The sequence below is a fragment of the Haplochromis burtoni genome, unplaced genomic scaffold (genome assembly GCF_018398535.1).
Source record: "Haplochromis burtoni strain Fernald_Lab_line unplaced genomic scaffold, NCSU_Asbu1 Contig_621, whole genome shotgun sequence".
Lineage (NCBI taxonomy): Eukaryota > Metazoa > Chordata > Actinopteri > Cichliformes > Cichlidae > Haplochromis > Haplochromis burtoni.
This window is the reverse complement of record NW_024582982.1, coordinates 266,524-283,473: the sequence shown is the minus strand read 5'-3', so window position 1 is coordinate 283,473 and position 16,950 is coordinate 266,524. Positions and strand designations below refer to the sequence as shown.

At 39.7% G+C, this 16,950-nt stretch overlaps 1 protein-coding gene across 1 annotated transcript; it reads right to left on the bottom strand.

Moving 5' to 3' along the window:
• Positions 1-103: 103 nt before the first annotated feature.
• Positions 104-10,924, bottom strand: tm9sf4 (transmembrane 9 superfamily protein member 4; the record flags this gene model as incomplete). Its single annotated transcript, XM_005948758.3, is given in 12 exon segments — positions 104-179; positions 279-360; positions 1,615-1,747; positions 1,825-1,895; positions 2,508-2,619; positions 3,168-3,289; positions 3,444-3,567; positions 4,541-4,682; positions 4,826-4,982; positions 5,129-5,228; positions 6,586-6,696; positions 10,880-10,924. Coding segments are annotated over 12 exon segments (1,248 nt in total), but the record flags the coding sequence as incomplete, so codon positions are not given.
• Positions 10,925-16,950: the final 6,026 nt, after the last annotated feature.

Below are 16,950 nucleotides of genomic sequence, written 5' to 3'. Positions count from 1 at the left end.
ATATATATACATACACACACACATACATACATACACACACACACACACACACAACCCCCCACCTCCCCCGCTTCTTCACACTGCTGTAAGAACCTGAACTCACACAGAATGCTCCTTTCCTCCATCGATGACCCTTCAGTGTGCGATACAGTCTGCCAGCAAAGTAGCCACCAAATACACTGCAGGACAAACATCGACAGTGTAAAAATCAAAGAATTCTGAAACTCGGCGCCTCTCAATTCCTTAATGAGCTTTAGACAGATGAATGCGGCTCCTACCCCATAAACATGAAGAGGAAGCAGGCAGTGGTCATCAAGGCTCCTCGACTTGATGGAGACAGCATGCCCAACATGGCAACAACTAAACACAAATGAGAGCCGGATAAGAAGATGGCAGGACTCCTGGGCTCCTATGCTAAACACAGAGCTTCAGCTAGCAGGAGCTCTTCTAAACTGCAATTAAATAAAATAAGCTTCCATATGTTAATCAGAATACAAGACAATTATGCCCTGGACTAATATGGCATTTGGCAAAATTTGTGACAGTTACAATAAACACCAACAGATCATTTTGTAAAACATCACATTTTATGGATTTTAGCTTAACTCTTTGATTCAAACAACAAGTACAATTATTTAAACATAAAAAAGTAAAAAAAAAAAAAAAATGTAAATACCTACATCTCACAAATAGGCTAGGCTACCCCTGAATCCCTGAGCAGCTCCGCAACGAAAAACATGGAACAACCATCTTTTTCTCAACAGGAAATGGGAAATGATTACACCACGAGGGAGCCGCAACGCATGAAGCTTTCATGACTACCATACTCATTATTCAGTGAGCATAGTTAAGATTCCACAGATTCTGTCATCCAAGGTTTTTCCAAAGTGGACTGAGTGTAAATCACTGTCTTTGTTGCAAAGCTAGGCTGTAAACACTGTCACAATCACTGAAAAAAGTTCCTGTTGAAATATTTCAAGCCTGAAATAATCCCTGCTGGATATTTTTTGAAGATACAAGCTACAACTATTAAAGCAGATAAAGAATATAATAAGCCTGATGTTACTGTTAACTGTTCTAAACAGATATAAAAACAGTCATACGGCAAAAGAACAGGATAAATGTCATGACTAACAACATTTACATTTAACAAACTTGCACCTCTTTAAAAGATGAAGTTGAAGTTTATGGTATGTGAATCATCCACCACTCACAACTCAGGTCATTAAGAGCTGCACCTTTGCCACATAGTATGCAGTATAACAGGTGGATACTGCACCATTAACCCCCCAGCAGCACAGGGTCTAACTACTTTACTGACAGAAATTCAGCTTTGAGTATTTGTTCACACTCCTAGTGCGAAACACAGAACATTAACAATTTGCTACAGAACGTGCATTTGTTTTGTAGAAATGTGCAACACTGAGCAGTTTCATATTTTCACACTCTTATCTTTGCTGATTCATATATGTAAGGTGAGCCCTGTCACCTTGAGAGCATTCCTCGTGTTTTGTCTTTGTGAAGAAATGACAGGACTAGGACAACATGGCCTAAGCACAAATGTAAATAATGTCAGGATGTGCAGAAAACTGTTGAGAGAAATAAGAAACTCACAGATTACAATGAGGATCATGCAAAACAGCTGGATCCCTGAGCCCAGCAGAGAGCTGAGGATCATGGGATACTGTGGTGGTCTGAACACATCACCGTGGACATTCTTCCAGCCCGACTCCTCCATGGTGTCCTCCTGGTTAGAGAGGAGAAAAATGTGGTCAGGTAGTGATCATTAAGAATCCAGAGGCTGGATGCTGTGTATTTTCTTACTATGTCATCCTCTCTGTTGTAGTTAGCAATGTCTTTCCTCAAGGTCCTGATAATGATCATACTCAGAATACCTGAGAGAGAAAGGCAGAGAATAAAATACAATTGCAATATTTAATACGTTGTCATAAACCCATCAATGATCTCTTCGATATATAATAAAGTTTCATTTATATGTTTCAGTTAGCCAAAGAATGGAGTTGTTATGAAGGATGGATAGTATGATGGTGTTTTAGTATTTTATACACAGTATTATGCTGACAAAGGCAAGTTCTCTTGACGTCCATTCTAAAAGCTGCTCAAACTTGCATCAACGATGACATGTTGAATAAACAAGTGACAGTGTTTAAAAAGACTATCCAAAACAATCAAATCAAATGCAGTGACAACAGGACAGGAAAAAGGACCTAGGTGTCACACAGAAAAACAAAACAAAAACTTCTTAAATTCAAATCTAAAGTTCAGTTGTAAATCTGCCAAATTGTATCCACTAGATTGATACATATTTTACAAATTTCTATACATTTTTGTACATATATAAAAAATATTATATTAGTTCATGCCTTTACTGCACCGACAGCAAACTGGTGGTGAAAATAAATCATAAAAAATAAATAGAAATGACTGAAATAGTAAGAGTAAGATGCCATGAGCCACAGGTAAATTCTAACATGAATTGGACATACCTGAGAGGAAAAAGACGACCACCACAGAGTTAACAATGGAGAACCAGTGGATCTGGACATCACTCATGGTCAGGTATGTGTCCCAGCGAGACGCCCACTTCACTTCACTCTCCTACACACACACACACACACACACACACACACACACACACACACACACACACACAGTGAGAGAGAGAGAGTGAGAGAGAGCTTCAGTCCTTTCTCTACTTTTGTGCACGACTAGATGACTACACATTTAAAATTTGCTAGTAGGTGCCCAAAATATTAGTTTGTTGCACATTATTTTTATGACTATTATTAATAAATTATTTAATTAGATTGAATATGTCAGAATAATAAACTTGAGTATAACAAATGTACACAGCTATAACCACGTTCTTTACCAGGAACCCTGCAACGAAGGAACCAAGGCTACTGCTCCTAACATTGGTAAGGTTTGTAAACTCTGCAGTCTACTCTGACATTATATGTGTGCGCAACACTAAACATTAAACAAAGTATACATTTCAGCAACATTTAAACAGGCTTTCATTAATGAGGATTGTAATCAAGTTAAAGCAGTTATGTAAACAAAGTCATTTGAGCAGATATTCAGGGCTACACATTTTTATGACTACTGGGCTGCAAGACTTGAAAACACATTCAGCCTTAACTGACCTCCCAGTGTACAGAGTAGGTGAACAGGACTTCATTCTCCTTGGTAGGGTCGATCTCTTGAGCGGCAGAGCCACTGAGTTCAGGTAGGGTGCAGGTCTTCAGCGCCTCTGCAGGCTTCAGATCTGAGGAGAAAAATAATAGGACACAGGATAGAGTAAGTATAAGCGGTAATCTTTACTTAACTTTTTAGTCAACAAATCTACTTCCTCTTTCCTTTAACTCACTACAGGCCTAAAGCAACATCAGGCGATTCAAAAAGAGTATGCTGACACCAACCTTCTACTTTGACACTCCGGGGTATAACCTCAAATCGCACCACCCTGTAGTCATGAAGGTCCCCCTCCACCAGTTTCTCCTTGTGGAAGTACAAGATGAAGGACAAGTGGTTGTGCAGATAAAACTGGGAGGGAGAAAAAAAAGAGAATAATTTAACACTCTTCATATATTCATGTCTTTACTCTCTGCATATGGACTACATCACCAACTAAAGCTGACCTCTCGTGTATATATCCAACCTTAAATTGAGTGCAACTTGCAGAAAATTATATGCTGCAAAGTTTTTAAATCATGTTTTTGGGATTCATTTAAATATTCTTCTCCTGATAGGGAAACTCCTGGAATTACATACACCATAAGGCCAGCTGCAAAAATACCCGTGCAAAGGTTTCAGTCATAGAACTGACACTATGTCTCTAAAGCAAAGGCTTTGTGCTGCCACAGACGATCAGTAAATCATTCTTTATCACCCTTTATTTTGAATCATTCTTTAAAATTCCAACCTGAAGGAGCCAGTAAAAACATTAAACTACTACTACTGAATGTAATCATTAGTTATTATTAAGCTCTTGCTCTTTCACAGTGCATCTTTTGTCCCATCTTCCACCATTCACCCCTAAATAGTCACGTAGTTGACCGTTCCTCCTTGAGCCTGATTGTTGGGGTTCTCTCTGTTATTGTTCAGTGTATTGTAAGGTATGTAAGCCATATGCCTTACAATATAAAGAGCTTTGAGGAGGCTGTTGCTGTGATTTGGCGCTATATAAATAAAAATGAATTGAGGAGCCTTGATGACCACTGCCTGCTTCCTCTTCATGTTCATGGGGGAGGAGCCACATTTATCTGTCTAAAGCCAGTTAAGGACAGATAAAGTTTCAGTAAGTTTCAGAATTCTTTGATTTTTACACTGTGTTGTCCTGTTGATGTTTGTCCTCCAGTGTATTTTGGCAGCTTTTTTGTTGGCAGACTATCCAATGAATTTGTGGGGAAACATGGTAAATATGCTGTAAATACTTTGGTACTGATCAGCAGCAATTTAAGTTACGTGCACTCTTCTCCTTTAAGCAGAAATGGAAGAGTCTGTGTAATGTACGTACCTTGTTTTTGTCAAAGAAGCCCAATCTGTAGCCATGTTCAAACTGGACATCTTTTATCGTGTCCTTCTTTTGATCCTCCTCTTCTCCTCCCTCTCTGCTTGGATACTCTAACCTGGTGGCAACTGGAAGGTTATCTGCAATACTGCAATCACACAAAAGAAGGGATTTAAAAACAACAAAATAGATGCTTTAGAAGCAAGTCAGCCCAGAGATATAAAGCCTATCAAACCGGACAAGCATTTAAATGAATTCAGCCTGCTGAAAGCAGTAAGAAGGAACGCTCACAGGTGAACATAATACTCCTCCTGGATTCGCTCAGCCATCAGCTTACTCTCGTCTATGTTGAGCTTTCTCTTTTCACACACCAGCTCACATTTCTTGTCTTTACTCATCTCCACGTTATAAAGGGTGTTTACAATACGGTCTCCACGTAAGACCTCACCTATAAACAACAAGGAAACCACACACACACACGCAAAAAAAACCAAAAAAACAAAACAAAACAAAAAATCACAAATATATTTATAGATATATATGATAAAAATGTAAACAATTTTAAACTTATCACATAAGCAGCAGTGCACTCACCCAGGTTCTCTCCCTTGTAGAAGACCTTTTTTGGTTTACAGAATGGCAGGGAATAGTATTCATAAGGAAGCTGGGTACGGGAGCTGGTCAGCTTTACCGCCTGAAAAACAAAAGGATCTCTTTCCAGTGTTTGCACCATCATTGTTTTATCTTTGACGATGAGAGAGACAAGCGTCAGCAAATTTGTCAGAGTACAATAGGGTGAGAACACCCCAAACTGGCTCCCGTTCTCCCATTCCTGGGAGAACTGTATGTCAAAGATTTTAACACTCAGTTTCATCTTTTTGTATGTTAGAACTTCACTCTTCTCTGTGGCTTGGTGGCAGACCAATGACCGCACAAGCAACAGTGAGCCACAGACTGGTCGTACTACATACAATGCCTCCATCGACTACAGAGCTCTCTGCAGATACAGGGATCATCCTGGGACTGCCAGAGGACTGGGAATGTACTTGAGCATGAGCCACAGTCTGGGGACTGAGTTTGAGAACCAGTGCTCTAATAACCATCCTGGGTACTCTGGCTCAGAACTAATGGCTTATGGTCAGACTATCTCACATCTTCTTCCAAACTGTGAGGGCAAGGTTTGCTGGATTAAAGTGCTCACTTGGAGAAAAGCACATGGTGTGAATTTTTGAGTGAAAAGACACATTTTTAACATCACTCAGATAGCAAGCTGTGCAAAGTAAAGACTCTTCAGTTGATCAAAGTATGCTAAACGCACCAGCCAGACTTTGCTGAAGCTTACAATTATTCCCAAACATCAAATATTCTGCCTCCCATTTCCTGCTACAGAACCCAAAATCTAATAAACACAAGATTTTAGAGTAAAATATTTCAAGGGGTCTGTAATCAAAGCCATGTTTAGAAGCCATGGTGTGTAGCAATTTTCACTAATTTAATAGAGTCAAAACATTTTTTTCAGTTCTTGTCGTAGATACTTATTAGCAACTCTGCCATCTAGAAGTATCACGTCTACCCCTTTAAATGAGTGAAAACAAATTTACAGACAGTACTGTCCCACTGCTCACTCTCTGTGTGCAGTTACTGCACCCACACAGAGGTTGTGCAGTTCAAAAGATATTTAACTTTCTGTTGCTTCAAACTTTCTACTCTTTAGATAAAGAAAAAACAACCAACCAAAAAAACAACCAAAAAAAAAAAAAAAAAAAAAAACACTGTCTGGTGATGTTGCCAGATGATGCAATTATTTTTAAAACGAAAGAGTTCACCCTGTCACCTTGTCCACCTGACCCTCCGCTCACTCACTGCAGTGATCATTTTGTGTCATTTCACCTCATTGCTAATTATCAACTTTATCGCCTAAAACTAGGGACTTTTCAAACCCTTGTAAGCAGCTAGTGATAAATGAGTGACAATGTAAATGAGTGAATGTAGCTTTCCCCCTGAGTGCTCATAGTACAGCCGATATGTTTAGCACTGAATTTTCATCTTACCTTGATATCTACAACGTCGCCATCATGGAAATTCCGTGGAGCTACTCCAGGAACATAGAAGGACCGGCTCATAGGCAGCAGGGACAACAGCAAAAAGGCCCACCACCTCACCTGCAGAGCGGACACACGTTAGATTTGACAATGAATTCCACGAGTGTCTCTGTTGTACTGTGCGCTGACAGTGGAATGAAAGTTGAGAAGCAAGTTCCGTCAGCTTGATAATGCCTCTGGGCACGATTTTGGAAACCTTCTACAAACCCAATTGTGACCAAAAAAAAAGACACTGCTTAAAAAAAAATACGTGAACTATTTTTTTTAAACAGTAGAATATGCATAAAATGTTCTAAAAAACATATCTGTTAAAGAAAAATATAAACTCTTTGAATTTGACTGGAGCAACACGTCACAAACTTGGGAAAGACTGGAAAAGTAAGTGTTACTAAAAACAAACAGCAGGCGAAACATTTAGAATGTATTAGGTTAACTGGCAACAAACCAGAAAGATGACTGGATATAAAAAGAGCATCTCAGTAAGGCATAGTCCCTTAGAAGGTGTGCAGAGGTTCACCAACCTACAAAAAATCTACATCTACAAATATCAGAATAAGGCTGCTCAATGTAAAATTACAAAGACTTTGAATGTCTCATAGTCTACACTACATGATATGAAAAGATTCCACGAATCTGCAGAAATTGCTGTGAGCAAGAGTCAAGGCTGAAAATTAAAACTGAATTCCACATCATGCTGTATCAGTGACAACAGCACGGCTTTGCAGTAAAATTCCAGTTGCTGAACTGCCTGCAGTCCAAACTGTTTATAAAACAAAAACAATATGACAAAAAAGTCCAAGACTGCTGGGCAGCTACAATTTGACAAAACGGGACAAAATTCCTACATTCAAACTCCAGACATTTACAGACTGTTACACAGGAGTAAACATGGCCAAGTTCCAACTTTTCTTTGATGTGCTGCTGTCATCAAATTCAAAATGAGCTAATATTGCTCTTCAACACACAGATCTGACTTATTTTTTATGTTCAGTTGTGAATAAAAAATGGCTTTATGGCAGATCACTTTGGTTATTTCTTACTTATAGCTCTTGATCAATATGACACCTAAACTAAGGCATTATTAAAAATACTGTTTAGTTTATCTTCTAGGAAGCCTGTCTTAAATTTCTGACAGTATTGCATCTCCTGGATGAGGTAGATAAGGTGCATGAGTTTTTGTAAATGTGTATCCACAATAAAGAAAAGCCAGTATATCAACATTCTCAGAACTGAGGCTTGGCCTGTGCATTGATATGTATCCTACTGCAAAAAGCAGACAATTATATTTTAAATATTAATTTAATTTAATATAATATTTTACATAGATTTTATGCCTACTTAGTAGGGTTGCACGATTTTGCATAAAATGAGAATCACGATTTTTTTTTGTACTGCTTGTAATTCCGTCTCCACCATTGCTCGACGCTGCATGTATAGAGCAGGTAGTGCAACAATAGAAAAATAGTTGCGGGACGGCACTGTGTAGCGTTTGTCTAGGGTGTTGATCATTTTCCTAAATCCCTCGTTTTGAACAGTGTTGATGGGAGCCATATCTTTGGTCAGGTGATAAGCGATAGCCTCCGTAATTTCTTTGTGCCTGCGGGAGTTCGATGTGAAGCGCTGCATAAGGTTCCTGTTATTGATGTTTGGGTGGTTGACCGGGACAGATTTTCTCCTGTCACTTTCTCCTCATCCCTGACGTGCTCTCCGTTGTTTTTTCCCTGCTAATTTTAGCATCACACGGCACAGCTTCTGTATCACGTGGTATAAGGCTCCGCCCTTGTCATTTGTTGAGCAGGAAGAGTGAGCGCTTGTTTCCATGCAGATTACGTCCCGAATCAAAATGCAATACAATCGTTGTCGTCGTCTTTTTTTTTTTTTTTTTAAATCGTTGTCATTTGGAAATGAGATCGCACATAAGTATGAATCGAGATCGCGATTTTCTAACAATTAATCGTGCAGCCCTACTACTTAGTTAACAGTACATCTGCATATTTTACAAACAGCAGTAGTTGAGAGCAGCAAGTTTGCGGTGGAGCTTGCTGAGTAGGTAGAGTGGTTCTTATGCAGCACTTTTCTACTCCCGACTAAAGCAAAGGGCTTTATATAACATGACTCATTCACCAATTTACACACATTCCCAAATTATTTCTGATGGATGCATCTGAGGACAACTTGGGGTTCCAAGAATGCCCAAGCAATTGGAGCAACCAGGGATCGAAATGCCAACCTTCCAATTAAAAGATAACCTTCTCTACCTCCTGAGCAATAGCCGCTGCAACTCTATTTTTGGTTGCAAATGTGGGTGACATGCTCACTTTTACACAGTGACAACTAAGCGCTACAGAATCGTATCGAGGCAAAAAAAAAAAAGAAAAAAAAAAAGCTTCTAGTTATTTGAGTTTCTCCATTTCAAAGAACACCTTCCATACACCTTTACTACAATAATGAGAAAGGTCTGCCAACAGTTTAATCATTCATCAACTTCAACTGTGCGCATGTGTAAGTGAACCAAACAAAAGTCCTCTCAGTGCTTTTATTTTTTCATCTGATCATCTTAATCGTCATTAAGAAATAGAAGGGGGTCCCATCAGAGCAGTAAATATCATTTACATATTTTAAAAATAATCGATTACCTTGCATGTTTGAATAAATTGGCAAAGCTATGCAACAAAGATCCTCTGGAATATTCATGAACTGTGAAAGGAACTTCAGTGCTCCTCAGCAGGGACACAGTCTGACTGTTGCATAGCTGATCCAAGCACTGGCATCTTTACAGTGGAGAACTCTCTCACATGACATGACTTTAACCTGACTATACCACCACATGTTCCTCACATGTAAGCTGCTCCAGGAGGGGACATGTTCAGATTTTTTGATTAAATCAGCTTTTTCAGAAATGCAGTCAGTTGAGCTGTATATTAATTATGCCACAGCACAAAGTTATTCGTGCATATTCTCAACTTCCTCTTCATCTCGTTTGTTAGGTGGCAGTCACAATTGATCATTTTTACTGACTTGTCTGCTCCACGTTATATGCAGCGTGTGTGTGTGCTTGCATGAGAAGGTGCGCTCACTGAGAGCGCCCAAAGGCAAAACAAGCAGTAATGCAGCTCAAACACTGAGCTGAAATGAGACTACCCAAAATAAAATAGGAGTTCTATGAATAGATCCCCCCCCCCGACCATTATTAGTAATATTTCATCATTAAATACTCGTTCAGTAATACTAATACTCGCTGGTTTTTTTGTTTTTTTTTTTACAAAGTTAAGAACGTGTAAGCTGAGGCTTGTGTTGTCTCAGACATCAAACATGACTCCACTTCTCTTCCCAGTAGTGAGGAACACGGCTTACTACTTAATTCAAGGTATATTCTCGAGGCAGACATCAACTCTTTTAAATCTTCTTGCCTCCATCCAGTTTGCAGGACAACTGAAATCAATGTTCTCTAACAATTGTTTTGAAATTTGTACAGAGATTTAAGATTGTCACTATGTGTAAATTCGATACGATCTTTATGTTTTAACAGAGAAGCCTGAGCTGACAAGAGTGCCTTTACTTACTGTAGTTAAGAAGACATTTTGGGGACATGCGCTAATTCTGATAGGCAAAACGTCCCGTTTTATTACTACATGTTAAAAAATGAACTGAAATGATTCAACACTGAAAAAACATTTGTATTAGCATTAAGCATAAAGAAGTGATCGAAGTTACCAACCACGAATCCTGAAATAAGACTGCATTTATGTTATCAGGCGCTACCAACCCGATTTACGTTAAGTTTATACTTTGTAGCTGTTCCTGTGCGGTCATTTTACCATCTCTTTTAGGACTGTAACACGCCGACACAGCGCTAACAGCTAACATTTCCCTAAAGATTGCAAAACCTGTTTATTTTGACCGTGCATCACATGACAGTCTGAAAGCCCAGCGTTTCACAGTTCATACTCTGTCAGGGCAATTTTATATATTCCACACAAATGACACGAATCTGTTTTAAAGAGTCACCGCTTACTGACAACCAGGCTAGGTAGCTAGCTAACTCGTTTAGCAGGATCGTGAACATTCAAATAGCAGCGAATTCCAATGAAGTTTAGTCTAGTTAACATTAAATAGCACTTGATCGGTCTACTTAAGACCAACACTTTTCCACGACTTCAGTGCGATGTCCGACATAATTTGGAATGAAAGAAAGAGCAATGTACTGTTTAAAGCAAAAAGAGTTCGCTTTATTTCCACTTACCATAGCCGCGGCCGCCATTTTGAATACGTGTCATTACTGACGTTGCGGAAGTAGACTAAAGTGGTTTTTCTCTGGCATGTTTCCTGTTGTGTTTAATGAGAGGTGCAGTGAAAAATGCTCCATTACAAGTTAAAACCCCCCCTTTAAAAATAATATTTAGCTATAATTAGGTAAACATAATTAGGAAAATATTATTTTAAATAGTCCTCACCAGACTACAGAAAACTGTATAGCTATTAACTATAATAACATTTTACTTTTTATTTATTTTAGGTTAAGTTCAACTTGAGATATATATATATGTATCGCCCCTGCAGGCAGTCTATCCTTCAAGCTTGGGTCCTCTACCAGAGGCCTGGGAGCTTGAGGGTCCTGCGCAGTATCTTAGCTGTTCCTAGGACTGCGCTCTTCTGGACAGAGATCTCCGATGTTGTTCCTGGGATCTGCTGGAGCCACTCGCCTATTCTGGGAGTCACCGCACCTAGTCTCTGATTACCACTGGGACAACTGTTACCTTCACCCTCCACATTTCTCCAGCTCTTTTCTGAGCCCTCGGTACTTCTCCAGCTTCTCGTGTTCCTTCTTTATGATGTTGCTGTCATTCTACACCTATCACTACGGCCATCTTGTTCTGCTTTGAAACCCTGCTGTCATGTGCTGGATTGTCTCAGGGGCATCTTTACACAAGCCCGCACCTGGGGTCTTGCCTGATGTGATAGACCTCAGCCTCTATGGATCTCCTTGCTGTGCTACCATGATTAGTGCCTCTGTGCTGTGAGGTATTCACTGAGTATGGCTTTGATAGTGGCCATCTTCCTGAAGTACTCGTGGATTTTCATTGTGTCATCCTGGACCGTGGTACTGACACTCACTAATCCGCTTAGTGTACAGTCTCAGGGTGCTGGACTTGGGGTGAAACCCTCCATGCATGGTCAGGAGCTTCCTTGTCTTGATGTCCATGGCAGGGTACCTGATCATGGGCAGGGTGTAGGTGTTGATAACCCGGATGTTGTTCTTACCATTCAGCTGACTATGATGAGTATGATAAGTCATGCATCACAGCTGTCATATTAATTCAACAAAGGTGTAATTTCAGCTCTAGTTCTAAGTGGTGATCTTCTGGTTTCATTCAGTTTCTCTGTTTAGGGGTAGCCACAGCAAAACAGCTGCTTTGATCTCATCCCTTCCTTTCTACGGATCACATTGTCTGTTGCAAACATCATGGTCCACAGAGCTTCTGCCTGACCTCATCAGTTAATCAGTCCCACCCCCACCTTGGAACCATCAGTCACTCCTATCCAGCACCTCACCACTGTCTCTCTGTCCACATATATGTCCTGCACCCCCCTTACATACTTCTCTGCTGCTCCTGACTTCCCCATGCACTACCACAGTTCCCCTCTTACCACACTATCATATTCTTTATCTAGATTCACAAAGACACATTACAATTCATTCTGACATGAGTCAGAATGAGTAGGTACTTCTCTATCAACACCTTCAAATCAAACAACACATCTGTAGTGCTCTATTGCTGTCATATTGCTGCTCTCTGATTGTGACACTATCATATAGAGATGGACATGCAACCTAAGAAAACAATATGTAATACTGCAAGGCAAGAGCAACCATAAAGAGAACAGAAACCACAATGAGCCCATTCATTCATAAGTCATTCATAAGTCCCTGTTAATTCTCCTACCTACCTTACAAACTCCATTGGTAAATAGTGTTTATCATTATGTTTAAACAAACTTAACGACTGATGCCAGTCATTGAAAATAAAGAGGACTCATCCGTCTGCAAGTGAAAAAAAGAGGAAAAAAGTGGAAGATGAGAAAAAAAAAGCAAGACGGTGGTGAGTGGAGTAGACAGTAATGATAAAAGTATAACTAAAGTATAACTAAATGCTGCCATAACATAACTTTCACCAGAATTGTTGGGTCTGCGCTTCACAGGTCCCGCTGGTTTAGAGACTTATTCCCGTTAACGAAGCAAGACGAACAGCTCAACCGTTTTTTTACATGCTAGCATGGGAAGGATCTCAGAGCAGCACTTCTGTCCTCGGTCTCAAACCACTTCGAAGAACCACCTTCCCCTGCAGCCTTTTATTTTGTGACACACAGTTTACACAAACACCCATTGTAACCCCCCCTATGGTGTATCATAAACCCTAAGGCACTGAGTGTGTATGTGTTTGTAAGTGTGTGTGTGTTTGTATGTGTATTCATGTGCACGTGAGTGTGTGTGTGTTTGTGTTTGGGGGTGCGTTTGTGTGACCTCCTGCTCACCAAAATGGTCATAAAGGAAGGAAGTTTACTAAACAAGAAAACAGAACCCTCACTTAGGATGTGCCTATCCGGTTGTTCAGTCTCACGTCACTAGCCGTGTCTGGACCTAAACTCCGCTGCAGGTCCATATATCAAACGATCACTATGGCATTACTGAGAGTTGAAAAACTGTCTAAAGTCTTTCATCTTTAATAAAATGATCAGCGTTCTGCTCTACCAGGTGTAACAATTGAGTTTAACATCCAGGCATCCATGAAAACGGAATTTATGACATTTAACGGAGTTAGAAGTTAGCAGGGAGTTAGCTCGCTAGCTTCTATCTAAATACAATATAGCATGTCCTGACTGCGGGGTTTTGGAAACAAATTAAAACGTACAGCTCTGTTATCACTTCCAACATAAATGAAGACAGAAAACTAAACAGCAGTGACGTTTGTAGGGTTACTGAAGTTGGGCTAGCTGGTATATAATGATGTGCTACGTGACCGCTAGCGACACAGCTATGTTAGCATAATATAAACAAGCTAACTTTTTTTCCACTCGATAAAAGTTAACGTGAGTGTTCTCGGTGGTCAGGAACAAATGTAATCGCATGGCAGGATGCTGTAAAAGGACCAAACTTCAGCCAGGAGAACAACTGAGATAATCCATCCACAATACGAAGGTTAGTCATTCATATACTGCTGCATGGGCTGGGCTGTAGTTACATCCTAAGGTTTTAAAAACTGAGCTTAAATAAATGATTAGCGGTAATAAAAGCCGAGGGAGGTCAACAGTGATCACTGACTGTTTTAGGAGCTTTTTGAGATCAAATAGAAGAAAATACAAAACATTAAACATGTTAACAACACAAAAGCCATATTAAACGCAGACTACTTTAGGCCCGGAAGTAGGATTCGTCGTCATCACTGAACAACCGGATAATAAAACACTACACAACACTACATTTAACAATTTGACTCCAACAAGCATCACATTATTTTTTGTTTACTTTGACATTTACCATTAGTTAGCAGAGCTGCCTCGTACATTCATGTCTTCTGGCTGTGATGTGATGAAATTGAGTGATGGGGCTTGGAATCAGAGTTAGGACAGTTTATGGAAGCTGTTACATTGCTTCAATAAAACAAAAACTAAAGTGTAAACGCTGCATAGTGAACGCTGTGCCCGAGAAGAACATTCAGAAGTTGAATTTGAAGAATTGTAAATCTGTAATGTGAAAGTGTTGTTAATATGTTACTGTTATAAGCAGTGTTGGTCAAGTTACTTGAAAATAGTAATTAGTTACTAATTAAATGGCCTGTATTTATATAGCGCTTTACTAGTCCCTAAGGACCCCAAAGCGCTTTACATATCCAGTCATCCACCCATTCACGCACACATTCACACACTGGTGATGGCAAGCTACGTTGTAGCCACAGCCACCCTGGGGCGCACTGACAGAGGCGAGGCTGCCGGACACTGGCGCCACCGGGCCCTCTGACCACCACCAGTAGGCAACGGGTGAAGTGTCTTGCCCAAGGACACAACGACCGAGACTGACCAAGCTGGGGCTCGAACCGGCAACCTTCCGATTACAAGGCGAACTCCTAACTCTTGAGCCACGATCGCCTGATTACTGATTACTTCTCCAAGAAAGTAATCCTGTTACTTTACTGACTACTTATTTTTAAAAAAAGTAATTAGTTACTTTATTACTTAGTTACTTTAAAAAACAATATACAATATACAACCTGATTACGTTATAAAGAAATACACCTTTCAGTCCATTTCTACTTTTTCTGCACAATCCATCATATAAAATTGAATCAAATGAAAAAGTCTTTTTTTTAAAAATTGTTTTATGAGCTTTAATCTTTTAACTTAATGCACATTGTGTCAAGCAAAAATGAAATCATATGCAACTGTCTTTGACTTGAAGAAATTATTTTACCTATTTTCTGCATATTCCAGAATATAAAATAAAATTATTTTTTTTCTGTTTACACACACTCTTTCAAATAGATGCAAGTAAAACACAGCAATAAATAAATAAAATCAAAGATTCAGCAGCACTAAGTCCTGTTGCTCTTAAATCTATTTTCACCTGTTTAGCAGGAGTGGGGCAGGTGGAGGTTTGTCCGGTGCCGCAGCCCTTATGTCAGTGGGGGGATCCGGGGGTTTCTGTGAATTTCACATTCCCATGGCAGCGTGCTCGGTGCTTGCTCAGATTTAAAGTTTAATTTTTCTCTGTAGAAAGAAGTTTTCTTCCCATGCAAAGTATACAACGGACCCAAATGTTTTTGTCACTTTTTACAAAATCAAATTCAAAGTAATGTCACTACTTCTAAACTTTAAACACTACATGGTCGTACTCTCTCCCGCACTCCATATTATCCATTGTTGATGTGCACACGTCTGTTGCTACAACGCATGTTGCATGCTCGTACATCATTGTCATGAGACACTGTCACAAACAAAATCATGGTTTAGTGACGCAGTAACACAGCTTGAAGTTTCTTAGACAAGTATTCTGATCACTTCTTCTGATACCTTATTATTCTAACAGAGCCTGTAGTTTGACCTTTCAGCTATCAGGTCCTATATTATGGAACCAGCCACCAGTTGGGATTCCTTTTATACCGTGTGTTTATTTTCCTTTCTCTTCTTGCTCCCTTTCTTTCTCCTCACCCCCAACCAGTCACAGTGGATGGCTGCGTCTCCCTTGAGCCTGGTTCTGCTGAAGGTTTCTTCCTGTTAAAAGGGAGATTTTCCTCCCATCGTCAAGTGCTTGCTCTTAGAGGGTCGTCTGATTGTTGGGGTTTCTTTCTAATATTGTATGGTCACCTTGAGGTTTTTGATATAAATAAACATGTTCTTCTCATAACTATACACTCATTATTATGTATTTAGATATTCTAATAGACTGAAGTACTCTTAAAAAGTTACCTATTTATGACCATTCAATGGTATGACCATTTGAATATTTGTATTTTCAGCATTTCTTTCTCAATATAGCTTTTGCCTCCTCCACCACCACTGCTCTCTCTTTCCTCATTCTCATCTTCTAGCTCCTCACCTCAAGGCTCATATTATGAACTCAATTCAGGGCTCTAACACACAAAAACATGGACATATATGCTTATTTATTCACAATACTTTCATACTCATTGTCATCAGATTAGACATAACACCCTTTCCTCTCTGGGCAGCTGACAACAAGCTAGATAATAGTGATGTGTCGGTCGCGAACGAAACGGCTCTTAGTGCCGGATCTTTGAAGTGAACGACGCGAGCTGGCTCCTTGTTGGGAGCCGTGGTTTTTTTTTTTCCTTTCTCACACTCTCTCTCTCGCACTCTTTTTCCGCTTCATTCCACACGCAAGCCTTGTGCTTTGCACTGAGAAGAGGGGGGAGGGGCGGTAGTTACACTAGCAGTAGCACAGGAACAGAGGCGGAGGGAAAGAGGGAGAAAGAGAGCCAGGGACAACAACGTCACATTAGAAAGGTATAGTAATCATCCACAACTATTTTCAGTTGCAGATGATAAAGGATTCAGAAAGTTTATTCATGCAGGCACATATGACAGAGAATGTGCATCTTCTTTTTGTTTTCATATTTATATTTAATTGTGTTGTGGTTTGCAGTGTTTTGTGTTGTTCCACTTTAAATTTGTTTAAAAGGAAAAAGCTGAAAATTTAAATACCGTATTTTCACGACCATAAGACGCACTGTACTAAAAGGCGCAGTCTCAGTTATGTGTGCCATTACTGTATTTAACACACACATAAGGCGCACTGGA